The sequence below is a fragment of the Paroedura picta genome, chromosome 2 (genome assembly GCF_049243985.1).
Source record: "Paroedura picta isolate Pp20150507F chromosome 2, Ppicta_v3.0, whole genome shotgun sequence".
NCBI classification, from domain to species: Eukaryota; Metazoa; Chordata; class Lepidosauria; order Squamata; family Gekkonidae; genus Paroedura; species Paroedura picta.
This window is the reverse complement of record NC_135370.1, coordinates 75444923-75463765: the sequence shown is the minus strand read 5'-3', so window position 1 is coordinate 75463765 and position 18843 is coordinate 75444923. Positions and strand designations below refer to the sequence as shown.

The 18843-nt window shown below is 44.5% G+C and overlaps 1 protein-coding gene across 1 annotated transcript in view; it reads right to left on the bottom strand.

Annotated features, from left to right (window-relative positions):
* Window positions 1-18843, bottom strand: part of LOC143828881 (aldehyde dehydrogenase family 3 member B1-like) — a 46755-nt gene that overhangs the window by 3394 nt on the left and 24518 nt on the right. Inside the window, exons 3-9 of the mRNA XM_077319043.1 lie at window positions 15529-15691; window positions 15288-15398; window positions 12544-12664; window positions 12286-12371; window positions 10319-10400; window positions 8099-8485; window positions 7473-7639 (exon numbers count right to left, since the gene is read on the bottom strand). Of these exons, the coding sequence (XP_077175158.1) occupies window positions 7473-7639; window positions 8099-8485; window positions 10319-10400; window positions 12286-12371; window positions 12544-12664; window positions 15288-15398; window positions 15529-15691 (1117 nt within the window). The remainder of the gene's footprint in view (window positions 1-7472; window positions 7640-8098; window positions 8486-10318; window positions 10401-12285; window positions 12372-12543; window positions 12665-15287; window positions 15399-15528; window positions 15692-18843) is intronic.

Here is an 18843-nt window from a genome sequence, read left to right as displayed (position 1 = left end):
CATGATTCAATAACCTGAAATACATTGCTTGTAATTAGAATTTTCTTTATATTACAAATATTTCCCTTTATATTACTCTATTGTTTTTTTCCAGGTGCTCAAAGTCTGTACGACATTTACATCTGATGCAAGCTCTTGCAGTATTATAATTAAGGCTGTTTATGTCACCAGGAATGTCTACAGTTGCTAATTACCTCATATACACTGATGAGGAATTCTACGACATGTTGGACACTCATGCTATGTATGCTCAAAGGTCAATTATGGATACAGGGACTATCTCACTTGCCTCTGCCCATCAATAAGTATGTTCCTTGAATTTGAAAAGAGCTCCATTTCTAATTAGACACCTCTCTTTTGGATGAACCTCATTCATATTGACCACATGCCCTGAAATTACCATCTGCTGAAGATGATATAAAATCCTCCTAATTTTTAACTCCAGTTATCATCACACTTCTCTTTACTCAGCAAACTTGAGGTTAAGGGGCTGGGAAACAGGATAGAAGGGACCTACAGTTAAACAAATAATTCTAGGATTTCTTAATTAAGCGAGTTCTGCACATGCTTGGACTTCTGAATTGCATTCCCACTCTCATATGGTACAGTATAGCCCCCCATAGCCTAATGTCTGTAACTCAGGGCAAATTCTCTCATGTTGGACTTGTGAGACTGGTTCGGTGTCTCCTTTTAGGAATGGGTGTTGCTCTGATCAAACAGGTTTATTTACTGTAATAGGTAATCAGTTCCACAGCTGCACTCCAAGAAGTAGTATGGCAAGTTTAATGTAATGCAGGGGTAAGTCAAACTGTGGCCCTCCAGATGTCCATGGACTACAATTCCCATGAGCCCCTGCCAGCAAATGTAGTCCTTGGACATCTGGAGGGCCGCAGTTTGACTAACCCTGGTGTAATGCATGAGCTAGGAAACCCAGGCCACAGGCAGAGAAGCATCTGCTAGCTGTCACCTTTATCCTGATGAATGATCCTGTTCTTGCTTTGTGGACACCAAAAGGGTCCCAACACCAAACTGGGGACTAGAGAGGCCAGCAAGCTTCTGATCTCTAACTGGGAATATTATTCATGAATGTTTTTTCAGTGGAAGCTAGAGAAGAAGCCCCACAGTTGACATTGGAAGGAAACTTCCAGACCACAGCCAGGAAAACAGGTAGGATTACCAGCACTGGGTTGGGAATACCTGGAGACTTTGGGGGTGGAGCCAGGAGTGGGCAGGATTTGAGATGGGGAGGGACCTCACCTTCTAAACCACCCGTTTTCTCCAGGAGCACAGACCTGTGACACCTGGAGATGAGCTATAATTCCAGGGGATCCCCAGGTCCCACCTGGGGACTGGCATCCCTAGGGGTATGATACCATGTGCTTTTATGTAAGAGATATCCAACAGACTAAGTTAACTCTAGACAGCTCATTGGTAATCTCCTATTTATAAATGTTTACATTCTCCCCAAACTTTCAGTGTCACAGGACAAAAGAAAAATTGGTACCAGCTTTTTTACACCCTCGAAACCCAAACCCTCCAGTTCTCAAACAACTCTTTGTGAAGATTTTAATGCTAAAATTGGCCCAGGTTGCACCATCTCTAAGGCAGGGATTAATGTTTTAATTGTAGAGCATGCTGATTCTCACAAGATCCTATGATTAATAAGCCTAGTTTAAAACTTTTGGAGTTGCTCTTTGTTTAATCTTTACATTCTACATGGTACTAAATTCATTAAGTCTGATGGTACCTTTACCTTTCTATCCTCCTGAAACACTAGTACTACTGATTACATGGCAGTCTCTCCTGTCCTACTGACAGATGTGGACTATTTTGAGCTGGGTGATACCCCACTTAGTGATCACAGTCCCCTAAGGCTCCTATTTAAATATAACAGCAATATTTTTCAGCCCTCTGTATCTGAAATTGCTGAAGGCACCTTTCTTGGTGACAGAAGGCTCAAGTGGTCAGCCTAGCTGCAAAATAAAATATCCCAAGTCCTGACAAACAACGACTTGAGATCTCATCGCTCTGCCCTTTTGAAGTCTGGTGATGATTCCATAGAATGCTACAACAAGATAATTAGCCTGCTCAAACCTTTGCTCACTAACAATAAACATCTAAAGCCGTCATCTTACCCCAATAACAGCTGGTGTGACCATGAATGTAAAGTTTTCAGGAAAAAACTAATTAAATACATGAGGTTGACATGATGCAGCAAATAGGAAAATAGGATGACACAGCTCATTAGATTAAGATCCCAGTACAAGATCCTACTCAAAAGAAAGAAATCTGATTATGATAAGCAACTTTGGAACAAATTAGATATATCAGTCAAGGAGAAAATAGCTTCATTTCGGAGACCTTGTTTCTTTTGGACTTGGGAGATTTCTTGAAGCCCAAATAGCTGAAAATACTTGGTATACATATTTCTCCAAAATGTTTGAAGATTGCCCATTTTTACAAAATCAATTACCCAGGCCAATTCTGTTGATTGAAGAAGCCTACCAACCTGGTCCCAGTTACAGAGGCTTAGCTTATGATCTGGGGAAGACCTGATTCCACCTGATCTATTCAAAGCCTTCCCCAACTGGTAGTCTTCAATTTTAGCCAGGGTTTTCATCCATATAAATGAATCAGGCATTTTCCCCAAAGACTGGAAAATGAGTGTTGTGGTCCCTATTCATTAAAAAGGTGATAAAACTGAATTACTGCCCTGTTAGCCTATTTAATGCACTTTGGAACAATAGTTTACTGAAGAATCCTTTTACTTAACTACATATGCTTACTTAGTTCTCTGTTAGCCAAGGCATTGATATCCAAGTCAAGGTTTGTGACAGGCACTCTTAAAATGTCATGTAAATGTTCATCTGTAAGCCCTGACCTACATTTCGATTTCACAATTTTTATCTTGCAAAAGGTTTGTTCACAGATGTATGTGGTGCCAAAAGACTATGAACATACCTGCAACAAATTTAGCTAAGTTGATAACTATATCAGGTAGACCAGAATAGAAATCTAAAAGACTATCTTCTTTGTAAATGTCTCTGAGATCATCTCTGGCTTGCAAATCAATTAGTTCCATCTGAATAAAGTTACTTGCATCTTCTGGTGCTACTTCAAATGGATTCTGAAACATTCTTATTTCCTTTTCAAGCTTATGGCAATCAGTGAATCTGTTCTGAAATTCCACCTGCAATAGTTTCAGTGTTTTGATGTGTCAGAATGGCCCATTATGCACGGCCTCCGAAACGGCGATTTCGGGTCACAAACCAAAATTTGGTTTGCACTCTCTCCTGGCAAATTGTATTGGCAGTGATTGTCAGTGGTGCTCCATATAACATTTGCACCAGGGGCTTAGTTTTGTATATTTTAAGAGCTGCTGGGACATTCCTACCACCTTTGTTCCAATTGAATTTTAGTGTAGCACCTGCACTTTTTTGCGCATTCAAAGCAATATGGGCTACATGAGAGTTCATAGATCCTGAAGCTTGAAATATGACACCTAGATATTTATAAAACTGAACTTGTTTAATACAAATAGCATTTAGGCACCACAAGTGTTTCTTAAGTTACTTTGAAAAGACAACTATTTTTGTCTTGGAATTATTTACTTCAAAGCAGTTTTCATTACAGTAATTCATAAGGGCTCCCAATGCCCATTTTAGTCCACTAGGGGTCCTTGATAAAAGGACAACATCATCTGCAACAATAATAAAGTGTCTATTAGCTAATTTTGGTGGATGGAAGACCAAACTCCATAAATGGGTAACAATGTCATTAAAATAAATGCAAAATAGAGCCGGCTGCTGGGATCAAACTCCCAGCCTCATGGGCAGAGCTTTCAGACTGCATGACTGCTGCCTTGCCACTCTGCGCCACAAGAGGCTCTTATTTTGCTATTAGATGGTCCAAAATTAGGCATTGATCTATGGTGGATCTTCCTTCTCGGAACCCTCCTTGTTCTTCAGCTAGGTATCACAGAATCACAGAATCATAGAGTTGGAAGGGGCCATACAGGCCATCTAATCCAACCCCCTGCTCAACGCAGGATCAGCCCAAAGCGTCCTAAAACATCCAAGAAAAGTGTGTATCCAACCTTTGCTTGAAGACTGCTAGTGAGGGGGAGCTCACCACCTCCTTAGGCAGCCTATTCAACTGCTGAACTACTCTGACTGTGAAAAAAAATTTTTCCTGATATCTAGCCTATATCGTTGTACTTGTAGTTTAAACCCATTACTGCGTGTCCTCTCCTCTGCAGCCAATGGAAACAGCATCCTGCCCTCCTCCAAGTGACAACTTTTCAAATACTTAAAGAGGGCTATCATGTCCCCTCTCAACCTCCTTTTCTCCAGGCTGAACATTCCCAAGTCCCTCAACCTATCTTCATAGGGTTTGGTCCCTTGGCCCCAGATCATCCTTGGTGTTCTCCTCTGTACCCTTTCAATTTTATCTACGTCCTTCTTGAAGTGAGGCCTCCAGAACTGCACACAATGTTCCAGGTGTGGTCTGACCAGTGCCATATACAATGGAACTATGACATCTTGTGATTTTGATGTGATGCCCCTGTTGATACAGCCCAAAATGGCATTTGCCTTTTTTACCGCTGCATCACACTGCCTGCTCATGTTTAGTTTACAATCCACAAGTACCCCAAGGTCTCGTTCACACACAGTGTTACCTAGAAGCGTATCCCCCATCTTTTTTCTGACCCAGATGCAGAACTTTACACTTATCTTTATTAAATTGCATCTTGTTCTCATTTGCCCATTTTTCCATTGTGTTCAGATCTCATTGAACTCTGTCTCTATCTTCTGGAGTATTTGCCAGTCCTCCCAATTTGGTGTCATCTGAAAACTTGATGAGTAGTCCCTCCACCCCCTCATCTAGATCATTAAGAAATATGTTAAAAAGTACTGGACCAAGCACCGAGCCCTGAGGTACCCCACTACTCACCTCCCTCCAGTCTGATGAAACACCATTGACAACAACTCTTTGAGTGCGGTTCTCTAACCCATTTCCTATCCACCTAAGTATCTGAAAATCCAGATTTCAGTCCTTCAATTTATCCATCAGAACATCATGGGGAACCTTAATGGAGACAAATCCATGCTGACTTCCTTGGATCACCAAATTGTCTTCCAGGTGTTTGCAGATCGCTCCTTTTAATATCTGCTCAATTATCTTCCCCGCAACAGAGGTCAGACTCACTGGTCTGTAGTTTCCCAGGTCATCCTTCCTCCCTTTTTAAAAGATTTTGATCTAACCAATCCCTTAATTTCCACTGCAGATGTTTTGCCTATAATTTACTTATTGTGCTTAATAGGCTTATGGGTCTATAATTGGATGGGTCATCCTTGTTGCCCTTTTTGTATATAGAGGCAACAATAGCTGTTTCCCAGCCATTTGGAATCCTACGAGTTTTATCCACATTAGTGAATAACTTGGTCAGTACTGGGACCCACCAATCAGTATTGTTCTTCATTAAATCTGATGAGACTAAATCTGGGCCAGGGGCTTTCCCTGATTTTAGGGTCCTAATTAGATTTTTTACCTCAGAGGGATTGACAGGTGACCAAATTTGTGAGTTGGTTATGTTGTCCTCACTGTCCAAAACTGAATCTTCAATGTTTATAGATGCATAAAGGAAATTAAAATGTTTCTCCCATATTACTGGAGGGATGGTTTAGTAGGAGTGAAATCTTTTTGTACAGCCAGATACCAACCTTCAAAACTGAGAGTCATCCTTAAGAAGAGTTGTTTGCCTAAGCTGATACCAAGCCTTAAACATATCCTCCTTCTTTTTATGAAGAATGATTGATTTATATTGTTGCTTTTTTGCTTTCAAGTCTAACAATGCTTGTGTGTTTGGGTTACATCTGTATGGCAATTATTGAAGGTTTATCCAGCTACACATGTAATTTTGGGGGGTGATCTCAATGCAAAATTGGGCCCTGATGATAATTCATTATATGCTAGGTATAAATATAATTGCACACAATCTTAGAATGGCATTAATAACTTTATGATTTGAAACAATGCCATCAGCTATTTTTTCTGGGCATTACTAACAAACACCTCTGAGTGAAGACCACTTGCATATGTAGGGATTCAGTTTTCAGAGATCTCTCCCACTATGTTTTGGTCTGTTCCTTGTACTCAGATTCCTTGCCAAGATAATACCCAGTTCATTTCAGATTCTGACAAATTAACCTGCCTCACATATAATGGTACTTTTTGCTCTGGCTGCCAGGAAGATCCAAATAAAAGGACTTTTAATTAGAGCCACCAATCTGAAATGTTGATCTCATATATCTTACTGTGACACATTCTGTTTTATTATGCTGATTTTACATATTATGCTGAGAAATGTTCTGTTTTACTCTTAACACTTTTACTGATTAATTCTCATTAAGGGCCTTTGACTATATACAATAAATATAATACAAATAGATAGCACAGTTTTATGTTTTTTTCTCTAGTGAATATTTCTCTTTGTCTGTAAGTTTAAAACATAATTATCTGCATTTCCTGAGTAAACAGAGGTTTGGTGGAATACAGTTCCTTCAGCAACCCAAAGTGACTGACTCCTGAAGGAGAATGGAACTCCTACCCACTGTGTACAAGGTTGCCAAGAAAGATGAGGCTGATGCCACTCTCTCTCATACAACGCACACCAACAAGGTGGCCCAGAAACCACCTCTTCAAGTCCTCAAGTCTTTTTTTTTATGGGTAGCGTGCATTTGCCTTTATTCTAAAATTAATGTTACTTGCAAAGTACAATCCAAAACAGCAAAGTACCTCAGTCTTTGACAAAAAGTGCTGTTTTTTCTTCTGCTTCTCTCCATTGTTCCAAATAAAAGTATGAGACACTAGTTCAGAGTTTGCTAAAATATTGATGGATGAAGTCCTTAAGTCTTTGATGGGAAAAAATCTGTAACTGGAGATTCTTTGATGCTGGCAAGCTGATCTAATTTTGGTCTGGTTTAGATCCTGCCTCTCAGTGGCTTGGCTCAAGCACCAAGTCCAGCAGTGAACGGGACATTGAGGAGACATGGGTTGTGATGTCACCTGTCTTCACAGTTTGAATGCAGCCTCCTGCTCCTCTCTGAGGTTGAAATTCTATGTATGACTTCCAGAAAGTAAGGCTTATAAACTTCAGTAAGGCATATCTGAGTAAACATTCTTGAGAAGAGGTTGCAAATCTTTCACACACCCACAGGGACGTATGGCGTATAGGAAGCAGCCTCCTTTTCAATCATTTACTACAACTCCTAGTACCATTTATATGCTATTTAAACATTGACGGCCTGCAGAGAAATATTGTCAACAGTGGATCTGTACTTCCAGAATTGCCTTCTTATAACCCTAGCCTGGTCATATTTTTAGATCTGAGTGAAGTCTGGATTAAATAAAGGCAGCAGGGTTAAATTGACAATATGCTGGATTGAGTCAGCTCTAAGACCAAAGCTTACCTTGCAGTCACAAGAGAAGGCATAGGCAGCCAGCGGGCGTTCCTTGCTGTTGATATATCGGATGGCTTCATCCAAGTCCTTCACAATGAAAATGGGCAAGATAGGCCCAAACACTTCCTGTTGCATGATTGGCTCCCATTCCTTCACATCAACCAGCACTGTGGGAGCTGTGGACAGGAGAGCACATAAAACCATGTTATGCTCATATACTGCTGCCATATCCTGTCCCTCAACAGCCTTGAAGCTGCTTTTTCCAACCCTCAACCTATGCCCAAGCCCTACCATGCAGGACTTTCCTCACACTCTATCCAAATTTTCACTCATTGATGGAAAGGCACTCCATAACAAGATTTCTACAGGCCTTAGAATGATGGGGTCACTCTCTCTCTCAAGCCCCCACTCCAACTCCCCAGCATCAACCCACTTTAGGGGACGCCAACATTCAGGTGGAGCATGGAGCACTCCCAGAATTTCAACTGATCTCCGGATAGCAGAGGTCAGTTCCCCTAGAGAGGGTAGATTCTATGAAGTCACATGCCCACTGAATTTCTCTCCAAACTCTGTCCTCCATAGGGACTTGCCCACAATCTCCAGGAACTCCCCAAAACCCTAGGCTACTTGCTCACCAATGTAACGGTCACATTCATCTATTTCTCCACCAATGGCTATTCGTCCACATTCCAGGAGTCCACGGAGGCGCTGGAAATTATTTTCGGTGATCATGCGTCCGTAGTCAGGTGAGTCTCGAGGGTTGCAGCCATAAAACTCACGGATAGCCTGACGTAGGCAGGGCATCAGTCTCTCTTGTGTTTCAATGGTACAGATCACGTAGTCTGGTGCAATGCAAGTCTGGCCAGCATTGAAGAACTTTCCCCATACTATTCTGTTGGCTGCATTCTGGAAATCGCAGCAGCAGTCCACATAGCAGGGGTTTTGGCCTCCCAGCTCCAGAGTCAATGGTGTCAGATGTTTGGCCGCTGCACTCATGACAATCTTTCCAACAGAGGGACTCCCTGCAGAAAAATGGCCAGATTTAGGACACTTACAAAGGTGTGAGCAAAGTGTTATGCCAAATACAGCCACTCAAAATTCAGCACCAAGGAAAAACAAATATAGTGCTTAAAGAAGAATTGCAGAAAGAAATAATAGAACAAAGCAGCAGCACAAAATTAATTCTGGGTATAAACTTTCATGTGCATACACATTTCTTCAGGTTCATTGAAACAGATTTCCTCAAGCCTTGTGTATGGGGGGGGGGGTCACTTGCCCAGTTAAACTCAAGATTCATAAGGAGAAGTTAGAGTCAAGGTATATAAATGACTGTGGTAAGTATAGCTAAAATCGGATTAAAGCCTTTTGGAAGAACTGTCAATAGCAACAAATTAGCAAACAAATAAAAGAGATAACAAACAGATATGAGAACCCAGTTTGAGTCTAATGGCATCTTTAAGACCAGAAAAGTTTATTTCTCAGTAGGAGATATAACCGGGACCAATTCCACAGCAGCAGTGCCACTTGGGGCTGCAGCCAGTGTGTTGCTGCGGAGCTCCATTGTACACAGTTTGCTGTGCCCCCCATGTCGGATTTTCTCCAGCACTGAAATGTGTCCCACAGGAGACACAATTCAGATGTGTCCCCCTAGGAAGCACAGTAGTGACAGGGAGGTTCCGCCACATGGGGGAGGCAGTAGGGGGGGTATTTTGCTGGAAGGTGGGAGTGAACGCAACCCCACCTTTCCTGCAAAATAAAGAAAAATGCTGTGGTCTGCCCCACAGAGCCATGAAGCACCGTGAAGATGTCCAGGGCATTTTTTGCCCCCTCCAGGCCCCCGTAGACCCGGCTCTTCCTGTCCAGATGGGTCTGCTGCAGGACAGGCTCCATTGTCCCCCATAGCACTAAAAGGGAATGTGGAAGAATCCGCATTCCAATAGCATGGGGCTTCTGGGGCCTGAACTGTGCCAGGCCCGGGAGGGCTGCGGCCTGGCAGTGATGTCATATAGACACGGGGTCCATACTGACACTGCCTCCACCCTTTCTGCCCATGTGGAATCAGCCCGAGTGATTTATTCACAGGGCTAACATAGAGCTCAGCAAAGCAAAAGGCCAGGGGACAGGCTACCAATGAGAGCTTAGCTGGACTGTGAGTAGATACAAGACTTTGCTGACTGAGAGCTGTTGTGGTCTAACAGAAATTAGATTAAGATCCCATATCATTAGCTTGGCTAATCACTTTTTACCATGCTCAATATCCTTTAATTTTTAATAACTGCTTTATAAATTTATTTATTTATTAAATTTTTATACCACCCTCCCCTAAGGCCCAATTTCTGGATCAAAGTGAAGGGTAGACCAGCATACAGTGAGTTGCAGAAGTCTAGCCTAGAGGTGACTGCCATGTATTTCACTGTGGCTAGGTGTTCTGGGCCCAAGTAGGGTGCTAGTAGCTTGGCTTGGTGAAAGTGGTAGAATGCCATCTGCGCTACTCTTGTGACTTGGGCCTCCATTGATAGGGAAGCGTCCAGAATGATGCCTAGGTTCCTGGCAGAGGGAGCTGCTGATAGCTGCACATTATCCAGGTTGGGCAGATGCACTTCCTCACTTGGACCCTTCCTGCCTATGCATAGGACCTCTATCTTTGAAGTGTTAAGCTTCAGATGACTGAGCCATTTTGTCACTTCTTCCAAGCAGCTGGCTACTGGGGGAGAATCAGAGCAGTCATCCATCTGGAGGAAGAGATTAGTGTTATCCACATATTGGTGACATCCCAGCCTGAACATCCGTACCAGTTGCGCAAGAGGGCGCATAATTATTATTACTACCCTGGAAATAAAAAATGGAGAAGTCACCTGTAAACATGATGTAATCAAACTTGTTCTCCAGTAATCTACTAGTTGGTTCAGGGCCACCCGTCACCACAGCAAAGGTATCCTGTGAAATAGAGAAATAAAACGGGCCTCAACCAGAGCAAGGGCTTTCTCGTCCCTGGCACCAGCCTAGTAGAACACTCTCCCAAAGGGGATCAGGCCCTGCAGGACCCAAAACAGTTCTGCAGGGCCTGCAAAACAGAGTTGTTCCACTGGGCTTATGGTCAAGGCCCACCAATATACCTGGCCTTCCTCTGCATTCAGTTAGACATCTACAACAGCAAAATATCCAAAACATTGATATTAGCATTTTCTCCCATTCCCACTCTGAAAAGGGATGTTCCTGGCCACTAAAGTATAGGAATGATAGGAAATTATTTTAAATATGTATTGATTTTAAATTCCAAGGGGAATGCAATTATGTTTTAGCTGGGTTTATATTGTGTGTTTTTATTAGCATGTAAACTGCCCTGAGCTTCTTGAAAGGGCAGTATGAAAATGTAATGATATTAGAAGATCACCTCTCTTACTGTAGAGTCACCAGACAGGTAGGTAGAAAGGATAGATACTTTATTGCAACAATAAAGGGAGCATCTCTCCAGATCAATTTTCTTCCAGTTGCAGCTGGCTTATATTCCCTTTCCTCAGGCTGCATCATCCCTTGCCTCTCCCCCCCCCCACCCCGGAGAGGATTTACAGACTTCGCTGTCCAACCCACCTGTCACACGCCATTATTATCTAGGGTTGGAGAGGGCCTCAAACACTTCCCAGTGTTCTAGGCATACTATCTAATCTGTTTCTCTGTGTAACTGTTTCTTGTGCTTTGGGACACACACCCTGTCTAGTGGCTAATCCAGGGTTTCTCAACCGTTTTACAGTGGAGAAACCCCTGAAACAGTATAATGCAGTTTAATGTGTCCCCTAGGATGGGGGTCATCAACCCCTGGTCTGCGGCCCGGTACCGGGTCGCGAAGGCCTCAGTAGCGGGCCACCGGCGGCCACTCCTGCCTCTCCCTCCCCCCACAGCGAGAAGCTCACCAGGCCGCAAGAGGAGCAGCCGCTAGAGGAGGGGGAAGTGGGAGGCGCGGCCGCCGGCACGCTGGCGGACACAAACACGCATGCACGTAGCCTGCCGCGAATGCACGTTAGCGCCCCTGGTGGTGAAAATGTGCACGCGCAGCAGGTCCGCGCATGTGCATTTTCACCACCAGGGGGCGCTAACACGCATGTGCAGCGCCCGGGCCGCCGGCTCTTCCTCACCCCCGGAGGCAGACCTCAACCTTCAAAAGGTTGGGGACTGCTGCCCTAGGAAACAAAACACTGGCAGAATAGTTCCACTGCGCTGGGGACGGGGTCATTTTGCAGGAACGTGGGATTGCATTCCATACAATCCCACCTTCCTGCAAAATAAAAAAATGAATGTCCTGGTCCGTCCTGTGTTACAGCAAAGTGCTGCAAAGCCAGTGGGGCATTCTTTGCCCCTTCTGGGCACCATTGTCCTCACGGTGGTGAGGAATCAACGTTCCCTTAGTCTGGGGCAACTGAGGGCTCAATCTTTGGGGAACGGGCCTGCCTGTTGGCTGAGTCATATGGAGGCGGGGATGAGCTCCGCTTCCGTATGACTGCCCTCTCTGCCTTTACTGCCTATAAGGAATCAGACATAATGATACAAAACAGCAGTTAAACCCTATAATGAATGTCCAATGATTGATATGGTCTTCATGCCTACTGTATATTGTTGAAGTTGCATATGTGCCCTTTGCAAACTGTAGCAGTCTCCCCCACTAGCACCCTACAGAGAGAAGTGATCATTGCTGAATATTTTTCCTCCAGCATCACACCACAACTGAGGCAACCAAGATATTTCAAAAGCAGGAAGAGGTAATATATGTGAACAAGGAGTAAATTTTCATGAGCAAATAAAGGAGAGTTTGGTCTAAGAAACTCACTGGGTCAAGATAGGAAGGCAGCACTTCAGCCAAGAGCTTTTCACTGCAGCTGCTTTGTTCTGAAGGTTTGATGATCACACAGTTCCCTGGTGGAGAAAAGAGCACACGGCTATGGTAGCAAGGTACATAAAACCATCACACATTTGGATCCAGCCAGCAGGAGTCCCTGCTGAACAGGAAACAGACCAGCTAACAAAGGGTCTGTGGACTGTGGAGGCTGTTGGGGACGTGGCGGCCTTCAGAGAGCTTCTCACTCACCGGCTGCAATGGCCCCCACCATAGGGACCAAGCAGAGAAGAAAGGGATAGTTAGAGGCTGAAATGATGAGCACCACTCCATAGGGGTCCTTGCGAACAAAGGCACTGTCAAGCTTGGTGGCCTACAAGGAGGTAAAGACAAGAAAAGTACATGAAGCTAATGAAAGCAGGCAACATGAAAGTTTTCCGTGGCCTTATTGTGCAGCCTCACCTTTCCAAATTAATTTCTGGCTTTGCTAATTATAATGATTGATGTTTCTCCTTTTTCTCTATTTTACAAAAGGTTCTGCAATGCCCAACTGCTACTGGAGATGCTATAAAGTAGTGGTTCTCAGCCTGGAGGTCGGGATCCCTTTGGGGGTTGAACGACCCTTTCACAGGGGTCACGGCAGGGTGAGCAGCTTGGCAGGGGGGAGGGGCACTGCCACTGTTGCCACTCCTCCTGAAGACGCCTGACAATTTATATACAATTTATGAACAATTTATATACAACTAGCTTCAAAGCCCGTCCCTAAGAACAGGTCTTGAAAGGATCCCCTCCCGTAGCCCCTGGCCAGGCAGCTTAAGGTGGCTTTGGGCCGCACCTCGCAGCCAGATCAAGTGGGGCGGGCAGGGGCTGGGCAACTCATTATCAGGGCCAGGGCAGAGTTCCTTAACAGGTAGTCAGCAGGCCGGGAGGGCCTCATCAGCAGGCCAAGCCTAGCAGGCCAAGAGGCCCTCATTAGTAAGCCCTCCATCATGGCCCTTTGCCCAGGGCCCTCTCCCCTTACCTGCTGCTGGCTCCAGGCACTGAGGCATCTGAGATCAAAGAGGCTAGAATCCAGGGATGGAGGGTGGGAGCTGCAGGGGCAGGGCCAATCAGGGCAAAGCTGGCTGTACCCTGATTGGCCCTGTTCTAACTTGGACAGCCGGACACATCCCACCCCCTAGGCTGTTTCATAAATATATAGAGGAACAACAATGGATAAGGATCATGAACAATGGATTTTCACACCATTGGCCAGTTTTGGTTTAATTTCTGTGAAAGAACACTTGCATAATTTTATGATTGGGAGGTCACCACAACATGAGGAACTGCATTAAAAGATCGCTGCATTAGGAAGGTTGAGAACCACTGCTATAAAGCATGACTATTTCACTTGCTGAGGTTTATATTCTTTGCTATTATTTTATGACATAACTCATCGCCTTGTTTAATTTGGCAGATCCAGGCTGGTTCCACCCAAGGTTTTTGGTCAAGTTTGGCAGCCAAACTGGAGTGGGAATCTTTGAAGCTTCTATACATCATCCTCTTTTCATCTACCTTCCAGGTTCTTTCCCAAATACTTTGCTACAATAACTCACTGAATTCAAAGCACAATAAAATCAGAGTCCAGTAGCACCTTTAAGACCAACAAAGATTTATTCAGGGTGTGAGCTTTCGAGTGCAAGCACTCTTCCTCAGACTCTTCGTGTCACGTTTCCACCTATCAATCAATTCAGTCAACCAATCCCCTTCCTCCATTGACTACAATGAGAATTTGGCATTTCTGTCTTTCCTGGGGCCTGGGGGGAGGTGTTGAGGTACAGCCTTCAAACTTTCAGGGTGGACTCTCCATTGGATATAATGGAGGGATAGGAGCACCCTCTTCCGGAGCCCCTAGACATGGATATCTTGGACCAATCATTCTGATATTTGGAAGGGAGTCAGAGAAGCACCTCCTGGAAGTGACCTGAACGTTTGGAGGCTGTAACTAAAATCCCACCTCCCCAGGCCCCAGAAAATCCAAAATTCCCATTATAGCCAATGGCCCCATTGACTTTAATGGGTGTCAAAGCCAGATCAGCTGGATCGGGCCCTTAATGATTCATGAGTCCTTTGATTTGAGGGGGGGTGGAAGAATCATTCCTGATTGGGGGGGAAGAGAGGGAAACGGATGTGAGGGCAGGATGATACAGACGACTCTACCGTGTTTAAGCCTCCATACCTTCCTTCTGCTGGTTGTCTGCTAGTTGCTCTCCAGGCGTTAGTGCTTTTTAGGTTGGTGAATCCACTTTATGGCCCATTATGCACGGAGTGGAAAGTCTGCATTCGGGGTGGAATGGCAGCGGCTAAAATCACCAATTATGCATGCTGCAGGCGGCAACCGGGTGCAGAGTCAACTTATGCCGCCGAAAAAGCCTCATTAGCGAGATGCGGAAGAAAGTGGAGCTTCCTGGGACCAGGGCGCAACCAGAAGCGACTCCGGAGTATCTGCGTGCATAATCGGATACTCTGGGTTTTGCCGCCGTTGTGCTCCATCCCGTGCATAATCGGTTTGCTTCGCTTCTTCCTCCTCCTCGTTCTCCATGCCACCGTTTCAGCGGCCGTGCATAATAGGCCTATGTGATTCCCAAACTCACACTTTAAAATGGAGGATGTGGTGAGCTGTCGGCTGGCCAGACGCTGGATGTGGGAGTGGCCAGAATATAATGCCTCCATGAGGTGAGCATTTCACTATATTTATCACATGCAGAAAAGCCCATTGTATTTATCTTTCAAATGCCACTGAACTTCTGGTTTAGATTGCAGAAGTGATCAGTTTGGAGGCTTCTGCTTCTCAAAAGGAATACCAACATAACAATTTGGAAAGAGGATAGATATAAATTCCATCCTCCCTCTGTTTGATAGCACAGTCCTTGGACACTCTGACCAATCAGGCACAAACCCTCTTTCCTTTCCCATGCAAGTTCACATTTCCTTCCCTCCCAGCTTGACACTCTTACCAAGCTTTTATCCACACACTCATCCTTCATCCAATAACTCAGGTTGTTGAGCGCAAAGTTCACTTCATTCTTTGTAATGGAAACCTCTCCGAGTTGTCCCTCGAAAGGAGGCTGTGAAGAGAGAAAAAAGGCATTGGTGTTGTCCACTCTCTCCCAAAAAGCTATACCATAGATCATGTGACTCTGGTACCAAAGAAAATTGAAATTCCACCAAAACGTCTGGCTACATCTCCATACTCACCCTGCGCATGTCTACATTCAAGGCATGCAAGATATCTGTTTCATTCTCCTCCAGAAATTGGCTCAGGGCCTCTAGCTGGGTCTTCCGATATTCCATAGGCCGTGTCTTTCCTGTTAACCAGGTAGCTCTCAGGCAGTCCACCAGAGCAGCATAAGGGTTCATGCTGGAGATAAAGCAAGGGATTAAAGGTTTTCAAACGATTTATATTAAAACATTCTCCAATGGGTACCCTGTTTGAGTTGGGGGAGGCAGTCTCAAGTTTGGTGCTGGAAAGCGCCAGGAGGAGTATTCTGGGAGGACTTCCACAGCCATGGCACCTTACCTTGGTCAGTACAGTATTCTGTGGCCTTCTTGGTCACTATGGGTCTCCTTCAGATTGTGGCAGGCCAAACAAATGAAGAAATTTGTGTGGATTTCATTTTTGTACTCAGCCTTTGCAGGGAGGCCTGATTTAAGTCACCACTGTGAGATGGAATTTCTTCCAAGCCATGCTGGATTCTGGAGATTTTTGCTGAGGGGATCACTTGGGCATGAAATTGGGGTCACTGTGGGTGGGCAGGTAGTTGTGAGTTCCTGCAATGTGCAGGGGGTTGACCTAGATTACCCTGGCAGTACCTTCCAATGCTATGATTCTATGATACATTGCAAGGGTAAGAGGAAGAGGGTGATTAAGATTATATTTACCCATAAGGATTTATAGTCCTACCCAATTCTAAAATATCCAGGTTTTTTTTTAAGATTCCAAGTACCAACTCTTTCAAGGCCATGGTGAGAGCCTAGAATGCAAAGATCTTGGAAACCGCTGAAAGGGTTGTACCCCAATGATCTCTCCCACCTTCAAGGTAGAATCCTACACTTTGGTTTACAGTAGAGCTGGGTGACTTGAAGGAGGTTAGAATATGTCTAGAGTGGTAGAAACCATCAGACCCCTGAATCTAGCAAACAGAAGTCCCTGACAACCTGAAAGAGTACACTATAAAGCTAATCAGAAGGCCTGTGATGTGTCTGTTGCAGCAGTGAAAAAAGTCATAGTTCTCTGCTACCATTGCATCAGCTGTTCACAGCTAATGATGAGTATTGGCCTCCTAGGTCAGAGTCTTTAAATACTGCTTATTAGTCATGACACTTCTGTGAAGACTTTTGCTGAAAAATTCTATTAAATGTGTTCTGATTTATAACATAGTTCAGGCATTGGGAGTATACACTGTCTGCTCTGTTGCTGGAGCATTCTGATCATTTGAACAAGTTTTACAATAATAGATGTTAGTAGGATCTTGGAATCTGTGAAGGCCACTACTTGTATTTTGACCCCTGTCCATCCTGGTTACTCAAATCTTGTAAGAAGAGCATTAATGAATTCCTGAAGTCCATAGTTGACTCAGGGTATCTTTTTTCTCAGTCACTTAAAACAGGCAGTTATCTGACTATACGTTAAGACACCATCACTTAAGAAGAATAATATAAACAATTATTACCAATGCTCAAATTTGCCATTTCCAGGCATGGTGTTTTAAAATGTTGTTATGGAACAACTTCAGGCCTTCTCCTGCTCTAGACCACTTTTGGTCTACTTTCAGACTTGGTGGCTCTAGCAGATTATCATGGTTTGAATATAAACAAGAGTTGCAATTCCTTGTTGCTCTTATTGTATGAAGGAGGAGGAGGAGGAGGAGTTGGTTCTTATATGCTGCTTTTCTCTACCCGAAAGAGTCAAGTGGCTTACACTTGCCTTCCCTTTCCTCTCCCCACAACAGACACCCTGTGAGGTAGGTGAGGCTGAGAGAGCCCTGATATTACTGCTTGGTCAGAACAGCTTCATCAGTGCTGTGGCGAGGCCAAGGTCACCCAGCTGGCTGAATGGGGGAGCACGGAATCAGCATACACACAGCTTTCCTTCAACTATCCAAATTCTTGTATTGTGGTGATGGCTGCTGATGAAGCAACTGTTTTGTTTTTGTTTTGTTTTTTGATTTTTTGGATCTGCATAGCCAATCAGATCTCCATTGATTAATCAGATGCCTTGCTGGGCAAAAGTCCCACAGGCCCCATCCATTTTCTAGAAAACATTTAGCAGGTGCTGGGAAAGATGTGGCGGGTGCCATAGAGTCCATGGCCACCATGATGTGGATCCCTGAACCACTATAAAGTATTATTGCTCAGGAAGCAAGTTAATGCAGCTGCACAAACTGCTTTCTTAAATGTCTCTTAGGTTGGCAGGTGGGTCTGGTGAAAGCAACCACATGGATCCATGCCTCAAGGAGAGAGTATCATAATGGACTCTACTTCTGTCTCCCCTTGAATACAATGTGAAAGTTCCAGCTGATGTAGACCACCACAGTAATTGTCACTGCAGAGCTCATTGTTTCTGTAGTACTGTTTTCATTATATTATTATTCAGCTTTGTATTATTATTACCGTATATACTCGTGTATAAGCCGAGTTTTTCAGCACAGTATTCACATTGAAAAAGTCCTCCTTGGCTTATTATCATCATCATCATCATCATCATCATCATCATCATCATTATTATTATTAATTAGACTTGTTACTCACCTCTCCCCGGAGGCTCGAGGCGAGTTACAGCATAACCCCCCCCAAAAAAAACTGTACAGTAAAATCCATTAAACCCCAATTACACAATAATACACAAAATAAAACAGTAGAACAGATGCGGCAAAAACAATTACCCCAGATAACCCATTCTAGAGGGGTGATGGGTGTTGGAAAATAGAGGGTGCTGATTACATTTTGCTACTGGTGCCACACTGCTATAAGGGGGGGGGGCAGATCTTCCTTGCGGCCCAGTCTCATCCAGCGACCTGGTGGAAGAGCTCCGTCTTACAGGCCCTGCGGAACGCTGTAATCTCCCATAAGGCCCGTAGCTCTTCCGGGAGCACATTCCACCAGGTCAGGACCAGGACGAAAAGGCCCTTGCCCTGGTCAAGGCTAGGCGAGCTTCTCTGGGGCCAGGAATGACCAATAAGTTCGAGCCCGCAGATCGTAAAGCCCTGCGGGGGGCATAGGACAACAGGCGGTCCCTCAGGTACGCTGGGCCCAGACTATGTAAGGCCTTGAAGGTCAAAACCAAAACCTTGAACCGGATCTGGAAAATAACCGGCAACCAGTGCAGCTGTCTCAGTAGTGGCTGATATGGGCTTTCAAGATGGGCCTGTGAGGACTCTAGCAGCTGTATTCTGTACCAGTTGAAGCTTCCAGATCAGGCCCACAGGCATGCCAGCGTAGAGCAAGTTACAGAAATCTATTCTGGGGGTGACCGTCGCATGGATCACTGTGGCCAGGTGTTCGGTGAACAGG